The following is a 21,770-nucleotide window of genomic DNA, read 5'->3' on the forward strand; positions in this document are numbered from 1 at the left end:
GTTAGGTAAAGAATCCTAAAAAATGACCCCCACTAGATAAGAATCACAAGCTGAAGTGTTGTAAAATACATGAAAAAGGTTTTTTATAGGCTTTATGGACAGATAGGTTGAGAGTGACTCTTGAAGGACCAGCACCACATCCGCTAGTACCACTGTTTGAAGAATTCATCTTCCAGAATCTGGCAGTACGTTTTGGGAGTTCATTTTAGTCAATCCTGAAGTCCGTTTTGCAGAGATGGACTAAAAATGAACTCCCAAAACGTACTGCCAGATTCTGGAAGATGAATTCTTCAAACAGTGGTACTAGAGGATGTGGTGCTGGTCCTTCAAGAGTCATTCTCAACCTATAAAACCTATAAAGCCTATAAAAAAACCTTCTTCATGTATTTTACAACACTTCAGCTTGTGATTCTTATCTAGTGGGGGTCATTTTTTAGGATTCTTTACCTAACTGAAGTCTCTGAGATCCTGACACCTTGCACTTCTGGAGACTCCAGGTAGGTTGCAGCTTTGGAAAATGGTGGCGCTGGAGACTAAAGGCTTCCTGATGGTTTCACCCTTAATTCTTCACCTTAATTCTTTTGCAGTTAACAGCTGTCTTTTCTTCACCACCTGTTTTTGTCAGATCCTGCTGACCCAATAAGCATTTCACTGTCCAATGGTCATGCCTTAACTGCAATGTCTAGTATTGCATTAGTATTGCATCCTTCTCATGGGCATTTAATACTTTTTGACTTTTCAGTCTGAGTTAAATCTCTTTTTTGGCTCAATTTATCTGTAAAAGAAAACATGCCTAATAATTCTGCACACCTGAAAATAAGGTGATTTTCATTTCCAGCCTTCATGAACAATTATATATCACTTATACATTATTAAATACTAAATCAATAGTAGCTATTAGGATTACTGTGGTTTGGAATTGGTCAAATGTGCCTGGAAAAAAAATATGATCAGAAAATCAACGTGCCTAATAATTCTGCACTCCCTGTATGTGTGAAAGGGGCTAATATCTATCGGCAGAGATAGACTCAATGATCCGACAAAAATGTGTCTTTTGAGTGTGTTGTGTATTTCTGTCATGCCTGGAGTTGAAGGTCTCTCCAACATATTCAGATGGTGGTAGATGAATGCCTGGCTGTCATGAACTGTGTCCATATCAATATCTTCCTCCTCCTGGGTGGGAAATTGAGGTTAAAAAAACTTTACAGTACATAACATTACAATGCAAACATTTTTGTTCAAAAGAGATATCTAACCATAGAGTGACTGAGTGAACAGTTATATTTAGAATATTTGGCACAATATACACAATTCACATTTTTAGGGGGTTATTTTTATGGTAACATGGATCTAACTGTAACTTGTAACATAAGCATATTCATTGCTGATTACTCACTCTGCTCTTCACAGATACTTTAACACTGGGCTCCTCTTGCATAACTTGTCCAGGTTCAGGCGATGAACCTAATGGAGTCTCCGCCTTCCTCTTTAAACCCTGAGGGGCCATGGCCACACCACTCAATGCTGGCTCCATGACGACATGCTCCTCCTCCAGCTGAGGATGAGTAATGAAGGGGGGATGAATATTATGTTTAATAAGAAGACAGCACTTCAGGGTTTTTAAGGGTATTAACATTCTGCAACAATAGGTTTTATTATTATTCTTGCCTTTAGGCAGCATATTATGGAAGCTTGTTTCCGGCAGAGAATAAAACATTTAAAAAGATAATTGCGACTTTATATCTAAAAAAGTCAGAATTGCGTGATATAAAGTCAGAATTGTGGGATATAAAGTCAGAATTGCGTGATATAAAAGTCAGAATTGTGAGATATAAACTCGCAATTCTGACTTTTTCTCGCAATAGCGAGTTTATATCATGCAAATCTGACTCTTTTCTCAGAATTGAGAGTTTATATCACGCAATTCTGACTTTATGTCAAGCAATTGCGTGTTATAAAGTCAGAATTGTATGATATAGTCAGAATTGCGAGATATAAACTTACAATTGAGACTTTCCCGCAATTGCGACTTTATATAATATAATCTAAGAAAAATTCAGAATTGCAAGAAAAATTTCAGAATTGTGAAATAAAAAGTCAAAGTTACCTTTTTAATTTGTTTTTGGCTGTGTCCAAAACTGCTTTCTGCTTTTTTGCCCAGTCAGTCAGTGAAATAGCATTTTTGATTATATATATATATATATATATATATATATATATATATATATATATATATATATATATATATATATATATATATATATATATATATAATATTCAAAAATGCCATTTCATATATATAACTATATATATATATATATAATATTTTTTATATTTATATTTTTTAAACCTTCTAAGGAAAGTGTTTATGGAACTATGAAGTAAACTGGCAAATGGGTAACTGGATTGCCAGATTGAAGGTTTGATTTTAAAACTTCAGATTTTCAGATAAAGAACTCAAAATGTAAAGCTGTAATTTTAAAATGTGAATGATTAAAATTAATTTCACCTCTAAAATATTCAGAATAAAAAAATTATTACAAATACAAATACATTTTTTTTATAAAACCACAATAAACTTATAAACAACATTCCAATTCAAACATTTGTTAGCTCAATGTTTATTTTTTGATGTATAACAAATTCAAAAGAGCTTCAGATCAACTATTTAATGTTTTTACTAGTGCTGTCATTCAATTAAACTAATATCATATTTTTCTGTAATTAATCATTATTAATCCCACCTAACATGAAAATTTTTATTATACATTTTTTTATATTGTATAATTTCACATTGAAATGTAGAAACAATGGTATATATTAAATATTTCCTTAATGGCATCCTTAATAAGCACTATGAATAAAGGCCAGTATTCACAGCTACTGATGCAAATGTATTTTTCTCAATTTGTGGGAATAAGTTTTTGCATTTAATAGGTTTATGTGAAGTTCACTTAAATTAGAAGTTGTTATATATTTTTACAGCCTATTATAATAAATGTCACATTGCCCCCATTATGCTATTTTTAAGTTTCCTAATTTTGAATCATTTTGTTAAATGATTCTCAAACGACTCGATGGATGAATCAGTCTCTCTAAATCCCTACTTTCCGTGAGCCTACTCTGCTCTGATTTGTCAGAGGGCCCAGTCTGTTGTGATTGGTCTACACCTTACAGCATGTATTTCGGAAACAAACGACCATTACCATAACTGAACTCCAGCTCCGTTCACAAGGCTTCCTGTTCCTAAAGCTCAGCATAGTACACACTGTAAAAACAGTAATGATGACGCTGATTTTACATCAATCCCAGCGCGAGTCCGAATCGATGACGAAACATCTGCAGAACTAGTTATTCAACCCGAATTTTGAGCAGGACGTTTCTCAGTGATGCTACTCAGTTTGAGGTACATTATGAGATGTTTCAACTGTAATTCCTCACCATCAGCATTAGCAAGTGTGCTTCCATCAACAAACCTGTTTGTGTGTGTATGTGTGTGCGTGTGTCTCTAATGTATTGCGTTGCACATGTGGGAACTGTATCAATAACAGTGTATATATTAGCCCAGCTGATGTAAACCTTAATTTTTGCAAAACGTTTGTGACGTAACAACGAAGCGGCTTGTGACTCGGTCGAAAATCGATACGTTTAATTGACTAAGAGTCGACTCTTACTTTTGAGAGACAATAACTTTATATATGCTGCACTTTCAGATTTAAAACTTAGCAGGATGTTTTCATTCACTTAGAACTATGTTACAGTGCATTTTCTATTGTCTTGTCACGCTTTAATGGTTTGAAAGCATTTGCATGAATAGGAACATTATCATATAATGTAACGCTAGCCAAAGGATGACAGAAAAAAACGGATGCTGCGTTAACTGCGTTAAATATTTTTAACGAGTTAAACTGAAAAATGTACTGTATGCATTAACAAGCTAATTGGTGAAGTTGGGAGCACCAGTGCTACCAAGTAAAAAAAAAGTTAATTTCGAGCCCTGCAAGACCGATACTGCTGTCAAGACAGACCGTCCGACTTTGTTCTGTCCCTGGATGAAGACAAATTGCACCTAACTACATACCTGTCCAAAAGATCGAACGATTATAAATGTATTGGCTGAAGTTTATTTTTAATGAGGTGTCTGAATGAGTTTAGGTTTGTTCATTTTAATTATTCTCAACTGCAAGTTTTTCTAAATATCTTGTATTGAGCATCAAAACACAGGAGTCTCACATTGTGGGGGAGGATGTGGACACAGTATGATGAAGTTCACCAATAACTACATAAGAAAATTTAATTGTAACAGAGAAATGTAAGAATTTAAGTGAGATGTTTACAGCGCTGGTGAAGGTCATGTTCGGGGTCACCTCTGGGCCACCAGGACCCAGCTCAGATTTGATGGTGGGGTTGAGAACAGCTTTTTTCTCCTTCAGGTTCAGCACCAGACCCAACTCTGGCAATGGCAGACAGGAGGGTCGGGTCAGCCCAAATAGAGTGTAGTACAGATTTACGGCATCACATCGCAAACGCCAATCATGACAGGTACCTGAGACACACGCAAAGACATATATCGAGATTTCAACATACAAAAGTTGTAAGCAAAGATTTTCAGACTTTTGATTCAAACTAAAGTCTGAACTTGAATTCAAACCTATCGTAACAATGCAAGCATGATGTGTACATTACATTTTCAATAATTCAGTGGTCTGGAATCAATACCACTGAATATTATATTATATTAGCATTTATATTTTGACATCTTTCAAGTTTTTGTTCCTAAAATGCCCTTGTGTGTAGATCTACTTCTTCACACCCCTGATTAAGCATCCAAGTCTAATTTATTAAGTACCTTGCTTTAGTTTAGAAAAAATATGGCATAGAACTGTAATGTGATCAACAAACCTGGAACTACTACATAAACTGCTGTCATAGAAAAATGTATCAACACCTTAGAAATGTCTGTCAACAAAATCATGAATTCAGCAATGCCATGGAATAACATTTCCATATTCAGAAAGTGTGAGGAAATTCAGTCAAGTCCCATATCTTTGAAAATCCTTCTCTCTGTGGCCTATTTACAGATATAAATGTTTGTAGTGATTAATCCTGATATGCAGTTCACACAGCAAATTATGCATAGAACTTTATGCAACAGCAATGCCTGACTACAAAGAGAAATACCATTATATGGACCTGCAGTTCATTCGTTTATTCTAGCACAATCTTTCCGTTTTTGAAATTAAAGAGAAAAAAAGGAGATGAAGCCATGCATTTTAGAGGAAATAATCATATTGTTTTTGGATCAGTCATGTGTATTGAGCAAAATTACAGACTGTGCAGCTTCAAAAAATTACTGTAGAAACCACAGGGTATGAACTGAGAAAGAAGATCATGGGGTAAGATATTAAAGTCCTATAACACTTTACAAACTCTACAAACTCAAAAATTTATGAACAGCTGGCAATGGCTCAGCACTTGTACTGCCAAGAGTGGCTACAAACCCTGAATGAACAGAAGTGTGTTTTATAGGGCTGGGACGGTTACCGCATTACCGCAATACCGCGGTCACGTGGTGCCTACCGCGGGTCTGAGATCGTCACCGCCATCACCGCAAAAAACAACAACTAAAAAAACATTGGCCTGCACATGTGTGCACGTTGTGTCTAATTCCATGGATTCATTGATTCTAATGACATGGATTGTTACTAATGACATGTGTGTCTTATATGGATTCAAGGTTTTCTAAACAAAACTTCATCAAAAGATGGAGCAAATCCGACCTTTCGCGAGTTGGGGAGCGCAATGTTCCATTATAACATTTAATTTGTATTGACTATTAGGCCCATATGCGAGAGTACCTGTGTAATGTCTTGTAGCCTATAATTTGAATTTCATTTTACTAAAGCATAAAATACAGGCGCATAAGCAGGACCTCAGTTCTTAATTGCACGTGCTTAACACAATTCTCTCACATGGTTGCGCAGCCGACAATAGCGGGTAGTTAGCAGAAAAAGAACGCACCGCCTGGGCAATGGGTTTGTGTCGAACGCTGGTGACCGATTTCTCCCATAGCTGGCAAAAAAAACAAAACACAACGGCTTCAGAAAGAACAAACTGAGCTGGACCTGCCTCAGCCCTCCTTAGTACTGGTAAGTTTTAACTCTCTTCCAACTCTGTTTGGGAAAGATTGACTACAAATAAGCTGGGTATGCGAAATTTCATTCAATATAATCAATAAATAATCTATTGTAGGCAATTAAATATAAGGAGGCTATGTGATTCTGAAATTCCAATTTCATTAAAGGCTATCGAAAAAGATATCCGTCTGGCAGGCTTACAATCACAGTAGTGTGCTGTGCGACACTTTGTTAAAATAAATAGCCTTCGTTAAATATTTGAACCACTGAGACAAAAGAGCACACGAGATGTATAAATTAATATAAATATGTAATATAAATATAAATATATATATATATATATATATATAAAATATAAATATAAATAATAAGTAATATACAAGTGTGTGCAGCGACACTTTGTTAAATTAAATAGCCTTCGTTAAATAGCACCACTGAGACAAAAGCGCACAGGAGATAGGCATATAGGCCTATATATAAATTAATATAAATATGTGAAAATATGTAATATAAATAACATAAATAATAATAATAATTAATTATATATATATATATATATATATATACACACACACACACACACACACACACACACACACACACACACACACACACACACACACACACACACACACACACACACACACACACACACACACACACACACACACACACACACACACACACACACACACACACACACACACACACACACACACACACACACACACACACACACACACACACACACACACACACACACACACACACACACACACACACATAATATATATATATATACATACATAGGCTACAATCACGGTAGTGTGAGCAGGGACTATTTGTTAAATTAGCCTAAATTGTCTTTGTTAAATAGCCTTGAACCACTGAGACAAAAGTGCACACCACACGAGATATGTAAATTAATATAAATATGTAAATGTTATAAAATATAAAAAATAAATATAAATAATATTCATATTATATATTATATTATATATAAAAGTAGCATAATATACAATCACGGTAGTGTGAGCAGCGGGACACTTTGTTAAATTAAATAGCCTTGAGCCTTCGTTAAATAGTCTTCATTAACCACTGAGACAAAAGCACACACGAGATGTAAATTGTAAATGTAAATTAATAGCCTGAATTTGTAAAAATATGTAATATAAAAATATAAATACTAAAAATATAAATAATATATTATATTATATGCACTGGTGTGTGCACGAAAGTTTATTGTTTGATGATGAAGACTGTAATCTGAAAGTAAAAATATGGGAAATAAATAAACATGAACAAATAAATATATATAACTGATAAATACCGATAAATAAAAATGTGTTTGTTTTAGGGCTGTCAAAAGATTAATCGCATCCAAAATAAAAGTTTGTGTTTACATAATATATGTGTGTGTACTCTGTTAATTATTATTTATATATAAATACACACACATTCATGTATATACATTTATATAATCTATAATATATATAAATATAAATGTTTTATATATAAAAATAATATTTTTTTAAATATATACATGCTTGTGTGTGTATTTATATATAAATAATAATTAACAGAGTACACACACATATATTATGTAAACACAAACTTTTATTTTGGATGTGATTAATCGCGATTAATCTTTTGACAGCCCTAGTTTGTTTGTCTTTGTTTATGCTGTTCCATCTTCAGATCTCTCAGTCGTGATCTAATCTGCTCTCTCAGCAAAAAATATAAAGACTGGGATGTAAACCATAGCCTAGTCTATATTTCGTTTTGCCAGCACTTTTTTTTCAGATATTCCATTTCTGTTCTAATTGTTCCTGTCCTAAACATGAAAAAATAAATGTAAAATAAACATGTTCTTTATTATGTTCAATTGCCTGCGCTGGTGTGTGCGTGTGCGGCTGTGCACGAAAGTCGAGCGGGAGCTGTTTAAAGCGGTTTACAGCTGAACCGCGGGAATTTCTTGTTTTTCAACCGCGGTAAGAAAAAATCCATACCTTCCCAGCCCTAGTGTTTTAACACAATGAGAGCAGAAAAAGACCTCCCTGTCAGAAAACTAACCAAGAAACTGCTCACTACAGCAGCAGCTCTTTAAGAGCCTTTGGGACCCACTTTATATGGTAGGTGGCCTTAACTACTAACATTTACATTTATAATTTGATACAATGCACTTATTGTGTACATACATGTTTTTACATTGTACTTACATAAAAAATACCCGCATGTAATTACATCTGTAATTAATTTCTGTATTTACATTTATAATTACACTGTTGACACTTCCCTTACACCTAACCATAACCTTAAACTTACCCATACCACCACACCTGTCCCTAACTTTACCTGTATCCCACCTCAATATCAGCAAAAGTGTTTTGCAATATGCACAATAAGTACATTGTACTTATTTTTTTGATGTAAGTACATAGTAGTTCAGGCCACTTAATATAAAGTGGGACCAGCCTCTGGTTTAAGAAACACTGCCAATGGTTGTATAAAACAGATTTATGTCAGTTCCCAAGCAGAAACCACCAATATCATCTGCACATAAAGATGTTCTGAGGTTGTCTGGCCATCACCAGACCAAGCTCAATTTAAGATTGAACATTGGTCTGGGGAGTCTGCTCTGTATTTTCTACTGCACACGCGAGCATAAACGTGCATAAATTAAATGACTCTGTACGCAATTGGATAGTCCTTCAACCAATCAGACCACAAGAGGCGTGATCAACGGGCAATGACATCGCTTCTCTATCCGTCATCGTGATAATCCCTCCAATAGCGGGGCAGGTGGATAAGCCCGTCTGTGATTGGTTCCCACAAAAGTGTAACAGAAGCAGTAGAAATAAATGTACGGGTTTCCAGACGGAGTTGCTGGGCGAAATCAAATCGCTGGCAGATCAGGCTGGGTTTACCCAGTCTAGTTCTGAGGATGAATACATGTAAAAACTGTACCTGATTAACTAAATGTTGTCTCGAAACATGGAGACAGTTTAGGCCCAATCAACAATGGTAAATTGATGGGATTAAATCCAGGATCCAGCTGTTCCAAATGTTTAATCTGGATCCGAATTACCTAGATTTGGAAATCCCATGTTATGCTGTCCAGGATCAGGTAATCAATCTTACTTTTGTGCCAGTTTTTCAAAACAAAATAGGATTGGATACCCTGATCCATATACACACTTTTTCAGATAATTAGTGCTCCAAATGGGGTTACATTTCACAATGTAGGCTGCTAGCTATGTTAAGTACAACAGGTAGAAGAGTCAGTGTTCATTTGAATGCATTTGTGTTCGCTCACAAAAGTTTTGCGTTCCTTCAAAAAACTTAATTCGCAAAGCAAAAAACAAAAAACAAAACTTAAAATTAAATATTTTTGTTTGATATTGACATCTGTTTGGGGGATTATTTTATGGTGGCAAAATAATTTTTTTTACTTCACTGTAATGAAAGGTTTAATATGTAGCCTAATGTCTACTTCTACTTTATTACTGTAATGTTAAGCTAATCAAGAGCAAAATTACAAATATAAACGCAAGTATATTTTACATGATACAAATGTTGTATTTTTGATAAAATTTAAAGTTATAAAATTTTTGTTCTTGAAATACACCCTTCTGCTGGGCCCAGTTGTTCAAAACTAATCTGATCCGATTTTGCCTAATGGATTGGTTCAAATCTTGAAAAAGAAAAAAAGAATTCTGAAATTGGATTAGATCATTGTATGTTGGTCAAGCTGTCAGTATGTGTTGTTTAAAACTTTTTAGTAAGATTGGGATACATTTGATACAAAAAAAATTTAATAAAAAAATATTCAGGATCATCCTGATCACAGCAGAGCAGTGGATTTCAAAAACAAAAATGTAATAAAACTTTAAAACTGGTAAAAAAACAACAACATTTAAATTAGGGATGCAACAATACAGTTAGTTCACGGTTCAATACATATCTCGGTTTTTAACCACGGTTTTCGGTTCCGATGGCTTGTTACATCAGTTTTTTGCTATTCTATTCTTAGGCGACAGGAACAGCAAGAGGTTAAGGAGAAAAAAGACCATTTTTTTTATTGCAATACTCTTTATTTTACTTAAAATAATTGAAAAAATCTTACTTAAACTTAAAACTTTACTTTAAAAAAACCCTTTTACACATTCATAGTGTATTGGATAATATAAAATAAATATATATAAAGATTTACACTGGCAGCTCAGAGCTGTACAGCAGCATTAAAGTATGACATTGAATGAATAAATGTAAAAATAAAACACTACATAGACTTCACTATAAAATATACACTGATTCTTAGCTACTGTTTTAGTTTTTCAGTCAAGAGCAGTGAGTGATTTTCTCTTTGTTTTTATCTTCTAAGTTGTGTATCAGATCCAGATGTAAATGCCTGGAAATAAAAGCTGAAAGATTGATCTTTTGTCTCATATACATTTTTGGATGTCAAACCCAAATGTTTTCAGTCTACAGAAAAAAATAAAGGGATAGTCCTCACTGTTCCAATACTTTTGGAGGGGACTGTATATGTTTTTGGTTACACAAACTATTTAAATTTCATTCCCATTTAATTCATAGTTAGAAGGAAAGACTAAGAACAGTATTTGACACATTATTCAAAGTATCAGGGTTATAATAGTTTACTAAAACCATAAAAAAAAATATTGAAATTAAATAAATGTTAACTGAAATAAAAATAAATAAACGTAAACTTATTTGAAGCTTTAGCTTAACCTGATATACTAACTAAAATTATAAAAACTATATAGATGATTAAAAAAAAAGTTATTTGAGTTCTTTTGTGTATTTTTGTGCTTGAACGTCAAAAACAATTATGTCAGTTTTGACATGTATTCAAGTAAACATTGTTTTTTAATGCTTAAATGCTCAATTAATGCTTTACAATTTAACTAAACTCATTAGATTTGAAATCTTATGATATTTAGTCTACTAAAACTAAAAACAATTCAAGTGAACTAAATGGCATTTTAGTAAAAAGACTATGACTAAAATTAAATCAAAATTTAATCCAGGAGATCCAATCGTATTTTGCTTTGAAAAACTGGCACAAAAGTAAGATGGATAAAAAACATGGGATTTCCAAATCTAGATAATTCTGATCCGGATTAAACTATTTGAACAACTGGGCCCAGATGTTAAATCTTACAAAACGAAAAATTAAATGTTTGTATTCTACCTGAGTTCATCAGCTTCCATAGTTGGTCCACTAAAGCTTCGTTACACAATGAAGAATCAGCTGCTTTGGTGAAAGGTGGATTCTTGGCAAGCATGCTGAGAATCTCATGCCTAAAGAGGGTAGAAAATTATCAAAATATACAGCAGTTAATAAACAATAAAAATGTATTTCCACCATAATTTGTTATATCTGTTCCAATCTATTCCTTGCTTCTTACCCATTTCCTTTTTAAAGATCTTTTAAAAGATATTTTTTATTTCCTAAATTCCTTTGGAACAATACAATGACTTGTATTGAACTTTCTAAATTAATGAATCCAAAAGATAAGGGAGGAGTCGCTTGACCAATTTTTCAAACGTAGTAGTAGTCAGCGCAGGTAAAAGCATACAGCTAGTAACGGATCAACTCTTTGTGGTTTAATATGGAAATGTATTTCAGAAAATTGTACTAGGGTACTATCGGGTACTAGCATTACGCTAGCCGAGATCAGTACTTTACATGATGATCCAAGCAAGCTAGATACCATTCAAACAACAGTGGCAGATCATGATCTTCGCATCGGAAACCTCGAATCAAGCACTACCGAAATTTGCCAGCAGGTTAAAAAACTGGAAGCTACGTGTTCTAGGCTCCAGAAGGACAATGAGAAGTCTCAAACCTCGAGAGCTGCAGCCGCCGCCAAAATATTCAAATTCTGCGCTTACCCGAGTCTATCGAGGGGCCGCGTCCAAGCACATTTTTTTCTCAGCTTCTGGTCGATGTCCTTGGCTCTCAGGTGTTAACCTAGCCGCCTGAGCTGGACAGAGCTCATTGTAGCCTCGCACCTAAACCAGCGCCTGGGCAGAGACCGCGACTTGTCATCCTGCGATTTCATCGCTTTCAAGTGAAGGACCTGGTCCTCCGTGAGTCTCGCAAAAAGGGTGAGCTGCTGTATGAAGGACACAAGATTTGTTTCTTTGAGGATTACTGCCCTGAGGTTTTGAAGCTTCGCGCCGAATATGAAGATGTAATGTCGTCACTGTACAAACACGGTCTCAAGCCTGCGCTTCTATACCCCGCTAGACTGCAAATCACTCTGCCAAACAACGAGAAGAAATGGCTGGCTTCTGTTTCGGAAGCCAACAACTTCATCCAGACCTTGGACGGATTGTAAGTTTGGTGTACGGTACTTTTCTATGAGCAGCCGTTATTTAGGGGCAATCTGGGCTATTGGCCCAGCGGACTGTTAACTAAATTTGGCTTTTTTTTGTTGTTCATCGAACTTGTTCACCAATGAAGACTACTATCTGAACTTCTCTTTTCATTATTTATAGACAGTCGGTGTGGCGAGCAGCGAGGCTGAGGGACCGTGAGAGCTTTACTTAACGTAGCTTAACTTTACTACAGTCGGCTATCTAGTTTCATGTCAGGTATTTTTTATTTATTTTTTTACTTTAAAATCACCTGCACTTGGACTGTGAGCAGACCTGTTTAATTTCAGTTTTTCGTTATTTTATGGACAACTTGGTCTATTGGATAGTGATTTTAACGTTGGGCTGTTTGTTCATTTGAATTTGAGTTTTTTGTACTACTTTGTTAATTTGTTCACCACAGAGCTTCTTATGTTTAATCTATAAAGTTTACATAGTGGGCTAATTGTGGACACCTAGGACACCTAGCCCTTTTGTCCAAGTTATGTTGTTTTTCCTTTAAATGGTTTGTAATTGGATTTTACATTATAATTGTTTTGAAGTCTAGGTCTGTCAGTAACTTTTGACAAATATTATTGAGGTTACGTAGCCTATCTATATGGGAAAAATAGGAGTTAGGAAACTTGCCTGTTGCTATGGTAAAGTGGCCAGTTGTTGTTCTTTTTGTCAGCTGAGGCCCGTTGCACAAAAGTAGAATTAAGACATCCAGGATAAATGACTGAGCTGAGCTCAATGAAGCCAAAACAAGTGCATCCAGGCTTAATTGGTTGCACAAAGACCAAGCCAGGATGAGCAGACACGGATTCATCAAGCCAGGTTAAACCAATCTTGGATAGGTGCGCGCTCACGGCTCACTCAAATAGACCCGCCGCCGATCACAGATTCACTGATTCACCATGGCAACTAGAGCGGCGTACTTTACCCCGTTGGAGGCACAAATCCTCATGGAGGCATACGAGGAGGTAAAAGACATAATTAAGAAGAAAGGCAACACCGCCACAGTGATAAAGCAAAGACAAAAAGTATCGCAGACCTCCTGAATGCGTAAGTAGTGCACAATTACACACTCACCGCTCCACTGAAACATCACAATTACAATCCAAATAGTTAATTCACATCTCCAAAAATGCAGTTGTACACTGATTATGAAACAGTTTAACTTTTAATTGAAATGGACTGCAGATATGAGTGAAATTGTGTAAAGTAACTCCATCACACTGTATAAGGCTTTGATAAATTATTATCAAAGGCTTACATAATTACTACGCTCAGTAGTACAGTTTAATCTTAGCCGTTGTACTCTGCTTCTTATGCTGTCCACCGATTTTTATTTTTTATTTTTTTGGCCTCTTATGATGTTTGTGCTGTATACTGTGTGTAATACAAGCTTGCAGGGAGGCTACTGCTTCCATTCATTTGTCTGTTCAGTTGATGTGTATGGATTTGTCCTGAATTTATTTCAGTGTGCAGACAAGCGGGGAGTGTTTTATATATTTTTATATATATAAATCATATATATATATATATATATATATATATATATATATATATATATATAATCTCTATCTTTGAATGTGTATTTATCCTTTTGTTGTATTGTTGAGTCACTGTGTGACTTCAGTTTCGAAAGGAGCTGATGGTTTACCTGCTTTGTTTTATCCTTATTCAATAAAGGAACCTGTTACACTTTGTGTTTTTTTATTTATATGGAATGTGTATTTTATACGACCGAGTATTAGGGCCACACTGAGGAAGAAGGAAAAAGTCATACATTTATGAGGCTGGTTCTTTCTGCGGAAAAGATGCATATTCTTTTTACAGTCCTGATACTTATGACAATGTGACGCTGATGTGCCAAAAGATTAAGTATGTCCTTGTAAAAATTTGTAAAACCATACTGAAGAACAATTCCACGAAATGCCCCACAGCTGTCATTTTAACAACCGTCTTCCTCTAAAACAACGGGTTACAAATTTTATGACGTAATTTTTCGAAGTCTGTGACTTTTCTTTTTTTTCCTCTGTGGCCCTAATATTCTATCATTTTTATATATAGCCTTATAGTCTATGGGAAACCGTAAATTATCTAATGATAGCAACATCATCTAAAAATCATAATTTATCCAAAATTATTGAAATTATGATCACAAACGTTTAAATAATGACAGTGGGTCTAGTTATATGTGATAACAATGTGTAGTGGGCAGTGGAATAACTATTGGTTTCCGTTTGTGGTGACTACTGACTGACATAAGGGATGAGATTAAATAGATCCTGGACTTTAGCCTGGTCTGGAGCAGGCTAGCTCCACAGAATAAATCTCCATGGTAATTTATACCATAACATCCAACTGCCACCCTATCCAGCTTTAGTGCAACCGGATCACGGATAAATTGAGCCAGGATCACCAAGATATCCCGGCTTAATCCCTTATCCTAGTTTTGTGCAATAGGCCTCTGGTGTAAGGGTGGGTGGGTTTATGGGTTTGTTTGTTTTTGTTTTTCTTTTTTTCTGTCTTCCACTTTTGTCGATTCATGTGCACTCATCATTATGACACTTTATATCCTCATATCCTACAGGCAAGTTGTGTTGTTGGCTGGGTGGTGTGGCAAGGGTGGAAGAAGGTTTCTGGTCATGTTCATAGAATTAGTTATCCATGTCTGTGATGAGTAATAAGGTGGCACCTCGTGGTGCACTGAAATTCACCAGCTGGAACGTTAAGGGACTGAATTCTCCGGTGAAGCGAAATAAAGTTCTTAATTATTTAAAACATTTTAATACTAGCATCGCCTTTATTCAGGAAACACACCTGAGGACTGCAGATCATCTAAGAATTAGAAAGGGCTGGGTAGGCCAGCTCTACCATTCCAGCTTCCAGAGTAAGTCTCGAGGGTTAGCTATTCTCATCCATAAATCGGTTCCTTTTTCCGTCTCTCGGACATCTCGGACCCCAATGGCCGTTTTATTATTCTTAGAGGGCAGATTAATGGTGTTCGCTTGATTTTGGCTAATGTATATGGTCCTAATTGGGATGATGAGGCTTTTTTCAAGAAGATTTTGTTCTCCCTCCCTGATTTGCATTCCAACCAACTAATTCTGGGTGGGGACCTTAACTGCTTTTTAGACCCACTTTTAGACCGCTCCTCATCTAGGCCCTGTGCGCAGTCTAAATCTAGCAGGATTATTCAGCTATTTATGAATGTATTTATAACACTATTGTTATTTCAGACAATGCTGCTGTTACATTCGATCTGGCTTTACCAGGCCTTTCAACATCCCGGTCCCCTTGGCGATTTAACTCCTTAATGCTCAATGATTCTTATTTTTTTAGCAGTTTTTAACGATCGTATTGACCTTTTTATTTCTACAAATATCTCCCCGGATGTTTCAGCTAAGACAATTTGGGAGGCATGTAAGGCCTATTTAAGAGGAGAAATAATTTCATATTCAGCATACAAGAGAAAAGTGGTGAATGAAAAGAAAGCTAGTCTTTCTAATACTTTGGCAGACCTCCAGTCTAATTGTGTAAACTCTACAAACCCCGATCTCTTTGTTAAGTTTCTCACGGCAAAGACTGAGTTTGATCTACTTGCTACAAATGGAGGCAACTGAAGCTCTCCATAAGACTCATTGCAATTATTATGAATTTGGTGATAAATCGAGTAAATTGCTTGCCCATCAGTTGCGCCAGTCTGCTGCCTCACACCTCATTACTCAAATTTCTACCTCTTCTGGGTCTTCAGTTGATCCACTAAATATTAATGATGAGTTCAAAAACTTCTACACCTCCCTATATACCTCAGACAACATAGCTGAAGAGGCACACTTCCATAATTTTTTCAGTTCTCTAATGTGCCTTGCATTGATTCTGATGTCTCTACAAATTTGGTAACCCCTCTTACTTTAGAGGAAATTAAGACTGCTCTTAGTCTAATGCAGAATGGTAAATGTCCAGGACCAGATGGCTTTCCTGCAGAATTTTTAAAAACATTCTCTGACAAATTATCCCCACTTCTGCTTAACATGTTTAATGAGTCTTACAACTCTGGTATCCTTCCTCACTCTTTACGTCAGGCTATTATTTCTCTCATTATCAAGAAAGATAAAGATCCTTCGCAATGCAGTAACTATCGTCCTATTTCCTTACTTTGCTCAGATGTGGAATTATTAGCTAAAGTCCTAGCGAGGTGTCTGGAGACTGTCCTTCAAACCATAATTTCAGCAGACCAAACAGAGTTTATTAAAAACACTCTATTAAAAGACACTCTTTTCATAATATTAGACGCCTTTTGAATATTCTTTACTCTTCTTCTTTAAACAAATCTCCAGAATTAGTTATTTCCATGGATGCTGAGAAGGCATTTGATAGAGTCGAGTGGCGCTATTTGTTTTACACACTTAGGAAATTTGGTTTTCCCAATCAATTTATAGCCTGGATTAGGCTCTTATATACCTCTCCCTTGGCCTGTGTACGAACAAATAATAACTATTCTGAATATTTCTCCCTTGGTCACGGGACTAGACAAGGCTGCCCACTTTTCCCCCCTGCTGTTTGCTATAGCCATTGAGCCTTTGGCAATTGCTCTAAGATCCAGTGCGATGGCGGGCATACAAAGGGGAGGGCTGGAGCATAAGCTATCTTTATATGCAGATGATCTTCTGTTATACATGTCTGACCCCTGGCTCTTCCATTCCCTTGGTGCTGAATTTGCTAACAGATTTTGGCCTAATTTCAGGCTATAAGTTAAATTTGAGTAAAAGTGAGTTAATGCCCATCAACACAGCAGCCTTAAATTATCCATTAGCATCCCTGCCTTTCAAATCTTCCTTACAGAGCTTTAGATATTTGGGCATAAATGTGACAAAAAGCTTTTCATATCTATTTGATCACAATTTTGTCCCGTTGCTTAATCGTCTAACACAGGATTTTAATCGTTAGTCTCTTCTTCCTATATCCCTGATTGGTAGGGTTAATTGTATTAAGATGAACGTGCTCCCTAAATTTGTATATTTATTTCAGTGTATCCCTATTTTTTTTCCAAAGTAATTTTTTTTTACACTTGATAGCTCAATCTCTAGTTTTCTCTGGAATAAAAAAAACTCCAAAGATCCGGAAAGGCATTCTGCAAGAGACAAAATAGTTGGGTCTGGTCTGGCTCTTCCTAATTTTCTAACGTATTATTGGGCAGCGAACATACGCTCCTCTCTTTACTGGTTCCATTCAAGCAACCTTATCAATTTCCCATCCTGGCTGTACATTGAGAATGTCTCATGTAGGTCCTCATCCCTGGCTGCCCTTTTATGCCTCCCATATACACTGTCCCCAATTAAATATTCAAACAATATAATTGTAAAAAACAGTCTCAAAATCTGGACCCAATTTTTGCTGCATTTTGGTCTGCATAATATCACCTTGTTATCCCCAATACAATCTAATCCTTTGTTTCACCCCTCTATTTTGGACAGTTCTTATGCTTCATGGAGGGACCATGGATTGGTTTCTGTTGCTGACCTTTATATTGATAGTATTTTTGTATCTTTTGATCAGTTGACCTCCCAGTTTAATATTCCCAAAAGCCATTTTTTCAGCTATTTGCAAATCCAAGACTTTGTATGTAAAAAAAAATTGTCAACTTTCCAAATAAGCCTCTTCCTTCGGCTTTGGATGCCATTTTGTGTGTCGATCCTTGTATGAAAGGGTCAATTTGTAAGTTAGTGAATATAATTGTTAACTTGCAACCGTCCTCTGATAACCTACGCATTGTTTGGTCCCAAGACATCTGTACTGAAATTAATGAGGAGACATGGAAGGCAGTTTTGAACAGAGTTTACTCCTCTCTTTGTGCACGTCACAGACCAGTGAGCCCTATGAACCATCTTGCACTGTATGAGCCTAAGACCAGGCTAGCTCGCATTTACCCCTATTGACCTGGAATGTGACAGGTGTCACTCTGAATCAGCCACTTTACTTCATTTGTACTGGTCCTACCTTGCCCTGTCTTCCTTTTGGAGGCAAATTTGTTTTCTTTGTCAGCCATTACCTCTGCAGATATTCCAATTTGTCCAATTACTGGTTTATTTGGGGTTTTCCTACCTGGCCACTCTTTGCCTTCTCATCTCTCAGATTGTGTAGCCTTCTTAACTCTTTTGGCTAGATGTTTAATTCTGCTGAATTGGAAGAGCCCTTACCTTCCATCTCACACTCGCTGGGTAAGATATGTTCTTTATTTCATAAAGCTAGAAAAAACACCAACCTAGCGCTATTTTTGTCAAGCTTTGGCAACCCCTTCGTGAGCATGTCCAAACTCTCCAGCTTGATCCTGCTCTTTGTGTTTGACTTTTAGACATACACAGACCAACCACCAGCCTAGATGATGATGATACTCACTCTGTACTACCTGGCTAATAAACTGTAGAATTATGTTTGTGTGTAGGATTTTATTGTATTGTATTGTACTGCACTAGTTAGTTGTTTTTGTTTGTTTGTTTGTTTGTTTGTTTGTTTGTTTTTGAGAGGGGGGAACTTCAGTGTAAAGAGTCTTTTTGTTTCCCTTTCTGTAAATGTTTTGGGGTTTTTTTGTATTTAATTATTATTATTTTTTTTTCCAGATACATTACAAAAACATACAAAAAAAACAACAAAATACAGCTCAGAATACCTGATCCACTTGCTCGACTTTACCATAGTAAACGCTGCACAATGGCAAAAATTCAACCATACATGTTTGAACCAGAAACTGATTCAATGGAAGAAGAGGAAGAGCGAATTATACAGGTTCGTCTACAATTCGATGCATCAGAATGGTAACACGGTTTTATGCATCACTCTCTAAAATGTCTGACATAACAGTAATTGATATGATTAGCCTTTTGGCTTGACTATGCTATCAAACTGCAAATAATGTGTTGCTTATATTACAAAAACCATGTTCCCGTTCACCATCTCAGAGTCAGGCAGCTGCCTTCTAAAAATCAGTAAATTTAAGTAGGAAAAATTCTGGGTCTTAGCCCGCGTGTCCACCAAAGCGTTTTTAGCCAGCTGAAAACGCTAGACGCTGTGCTGAAAATGCCTAGCTGTGTGCACTTGAGAGCATTTTGGCAATTAAAAGAACATAGCCAAATGAGCCTATATTGTCATAATTTTCACTGGTGCTAACCTCAACGCTGCCGTTAAATGCTAAATATATCCTCTCTTCTTTTGTTTGTCCAACACCAAGACTTGATTCTTGCAACAGAATTATTAGATAAACCTTGATTTAATCTAGATTTCATATGTATCATTATTGTTGCAACCCACCCCTAATGTCTAAACTTAAGAAGAGTCAAGAAATAAGTATTTGGTGGAATAACCCTAATTTCCAATCACAACTTTCATGTATCTTTTCATGCTCTCTACCAGTCTCTCATTGCTGTTGGGTAAATTCAAGCAGTTCGGCAGTTTGATGGCTTGTGACTTTCCATCTTCCTCAATCACATTCCAGAGGTTATCAGTGGGGTTCAGGTCTGGAGATTGGGCTTGCCATGATTGTCTTGATCTGGTGGTCCTCCATCCACACCTTGATTGACCTGGCTGTGTGGCATGGAGCACTGTCCTGTGGGAAAAACCAATCCTTCGGGTTAAGGAACATTGTCAGAGCAGAAGGAAGCAAGTTTTCTTCCAGGATAACCTTGTACATGGTGAGTCGTGCAGCCTTCACAAAGATGGATCTGTCTGATTTCAGCCTTACTGAAGAACCCTCAGATCATCACCAATCCTCCATAAAATTTCACTGGTGCGAGATCCTGTGGGCTGTAGGCCTCTCCAGATCTCTGCCTAACCATTAGAAGACCAGGTGCTAGGCAAAGCTGAAAACTAGACTCAGAGAAGATCAGAATCAGGCATCTCTGTCTTTATGAAGGACGCATAACTCAAGCCACATACATGTTATCATGGAAGAAAACTTGCTTCCTTCTGCTCAAAGGATTGATTTTTCCTGCAGGACAATGCTCCATGCTACACAGTCAGGCCAATCAAGGTGAGGATAGAGGACTACCAGATCAAGATCCTGTCATGGACAGCCCAAACTCCAGACCTGAAGTCCAAGTCACAAGACATCAAACAAAGCCAAGATGCTTTAATTTTTCTGCCAGGAATTGCAATGTGACAGACTGGTAAAAAAGCATGCTTTTTTAAATAAGCAAGCTAAATAAGCAAGTTAAAACAGTACAGTGTTGTTTAAAAATGAACAAACAAATTTTTGTTAAACTTTTAGTTATTTTGAACAGTTACCATTTTCTGCAAATAAATGCACTGAATGACAATATTTTTACTTGAAATATGGAAGAAATGTTGTCAGTAGATCATATAACAACTAAAATGAACATTTTACTCAAACAAATACATACAAATAGTAAATCCAGAGAAATTTGGGGGGCTCCGATTGATCGGCAACCGATCTCGATCGGTCGATAATCGCTTTGGGATGATTGATCGGCGGTCTCTAAAAAGGCCGATCTCATGAACCGATCGCATGCTGACGACACATAAAACCCGCACCTGCCGTGAGAGCTGGGGCATGATATGCAGCGACACCGTCTAATTCTCTTTCCAGCACGGGTAAAATAATTATAATGCTGAAGGTGAGGTACAATTCATGTTTCTATATTAAATAACTTACGTCTCACAGAAAGTTTTCAAATGACTGCGTAAGTTCACAAACAGCGCGAGTGAATCACCGCGTGCGCGCGCTCTCTCTGTGTTCTCATTTTCGCTCCGGGTTCGCTCTTAAAGTGACAGCTGTCGAATAAACTGCTGCTGTCTCTGAGTTTCTCTGTCTTGTGTTGTTTGATGAACCTTTATGACACTCACTGCTCTTGAATGACTAACTTTTGCAACCTTAAGTGTAAGGATTAATCTAATTTAATTTATTCAGGGAAGACCAATATAAATTTACATTTGATTTCTTATTAAATGTCTTTAGTATTTCTTATCTCAATACTAATGTTAGACCTACCTAAAAATTTGTCTTTAAAAACAAAAATGCACTGCATGATCAAATATTTAGGTGAGATAATTATATACATTTATTATATACATTTATTTGGGAAAGATGGCCTACAGTAGCCTTAAGTTATCTCATTTTCTAAAATAAACACTTGGTGGTTCTTCAAGATCTTGACTCTAGCCTATTTCTACAGTTTTTTTTCTCAATACAGTTAATTTAGAGTTAGTTTCATTTCTACAAATGGT

At 36.2% G+C, this 21,770-nt stretch overlaps 1 protein-coding gene across 1 annotated transcript in view; it reads right to left on the bottom strand.

Annotated features, from left to right (window-relative positions):
* Positions 1–21,770, bottom strand: part of taf2 (TAF2 RNA polymerase II, TATA box binding protein (TBP)-associated factor) — an 85,733-nt gene that overhangs the window by 6,344 nt on the left and 57,619 nt on the right. Inside the window, exons 22-25 of the mRNA XM_079837428.1 lie at positions 11,353–11,462; positions 4,338–4,546; positions 1,397–1,555; positions 1,083–1,173 (exon numbers count right to left, since the gene is read on the bottom strand). Of these exons, the coding sequence (XP_079693554.1) occupies positions 1,083–1,173; positions 1,397–1,555; positions 4,338–4,546; positions 11,353–11,462 (569 nt within the window). The remainder of the gene's footprint in view (positions 1–1,082; positions 1,174–1,396; positions 1,556–4,337; positions 4,547–11,352; positions 11,463–21,770) is intronic.

This window comes from Gobio gobio (genome assembly GCF_949357685.1).
Source record: "Gobio gobio genome assembly, chromosome: 15".
NCBI lineage: Eukaryota > Metazoa > Chordata > Actinopteri > Cypriniformes > Gobionidae > Gobio > Gobio gobio.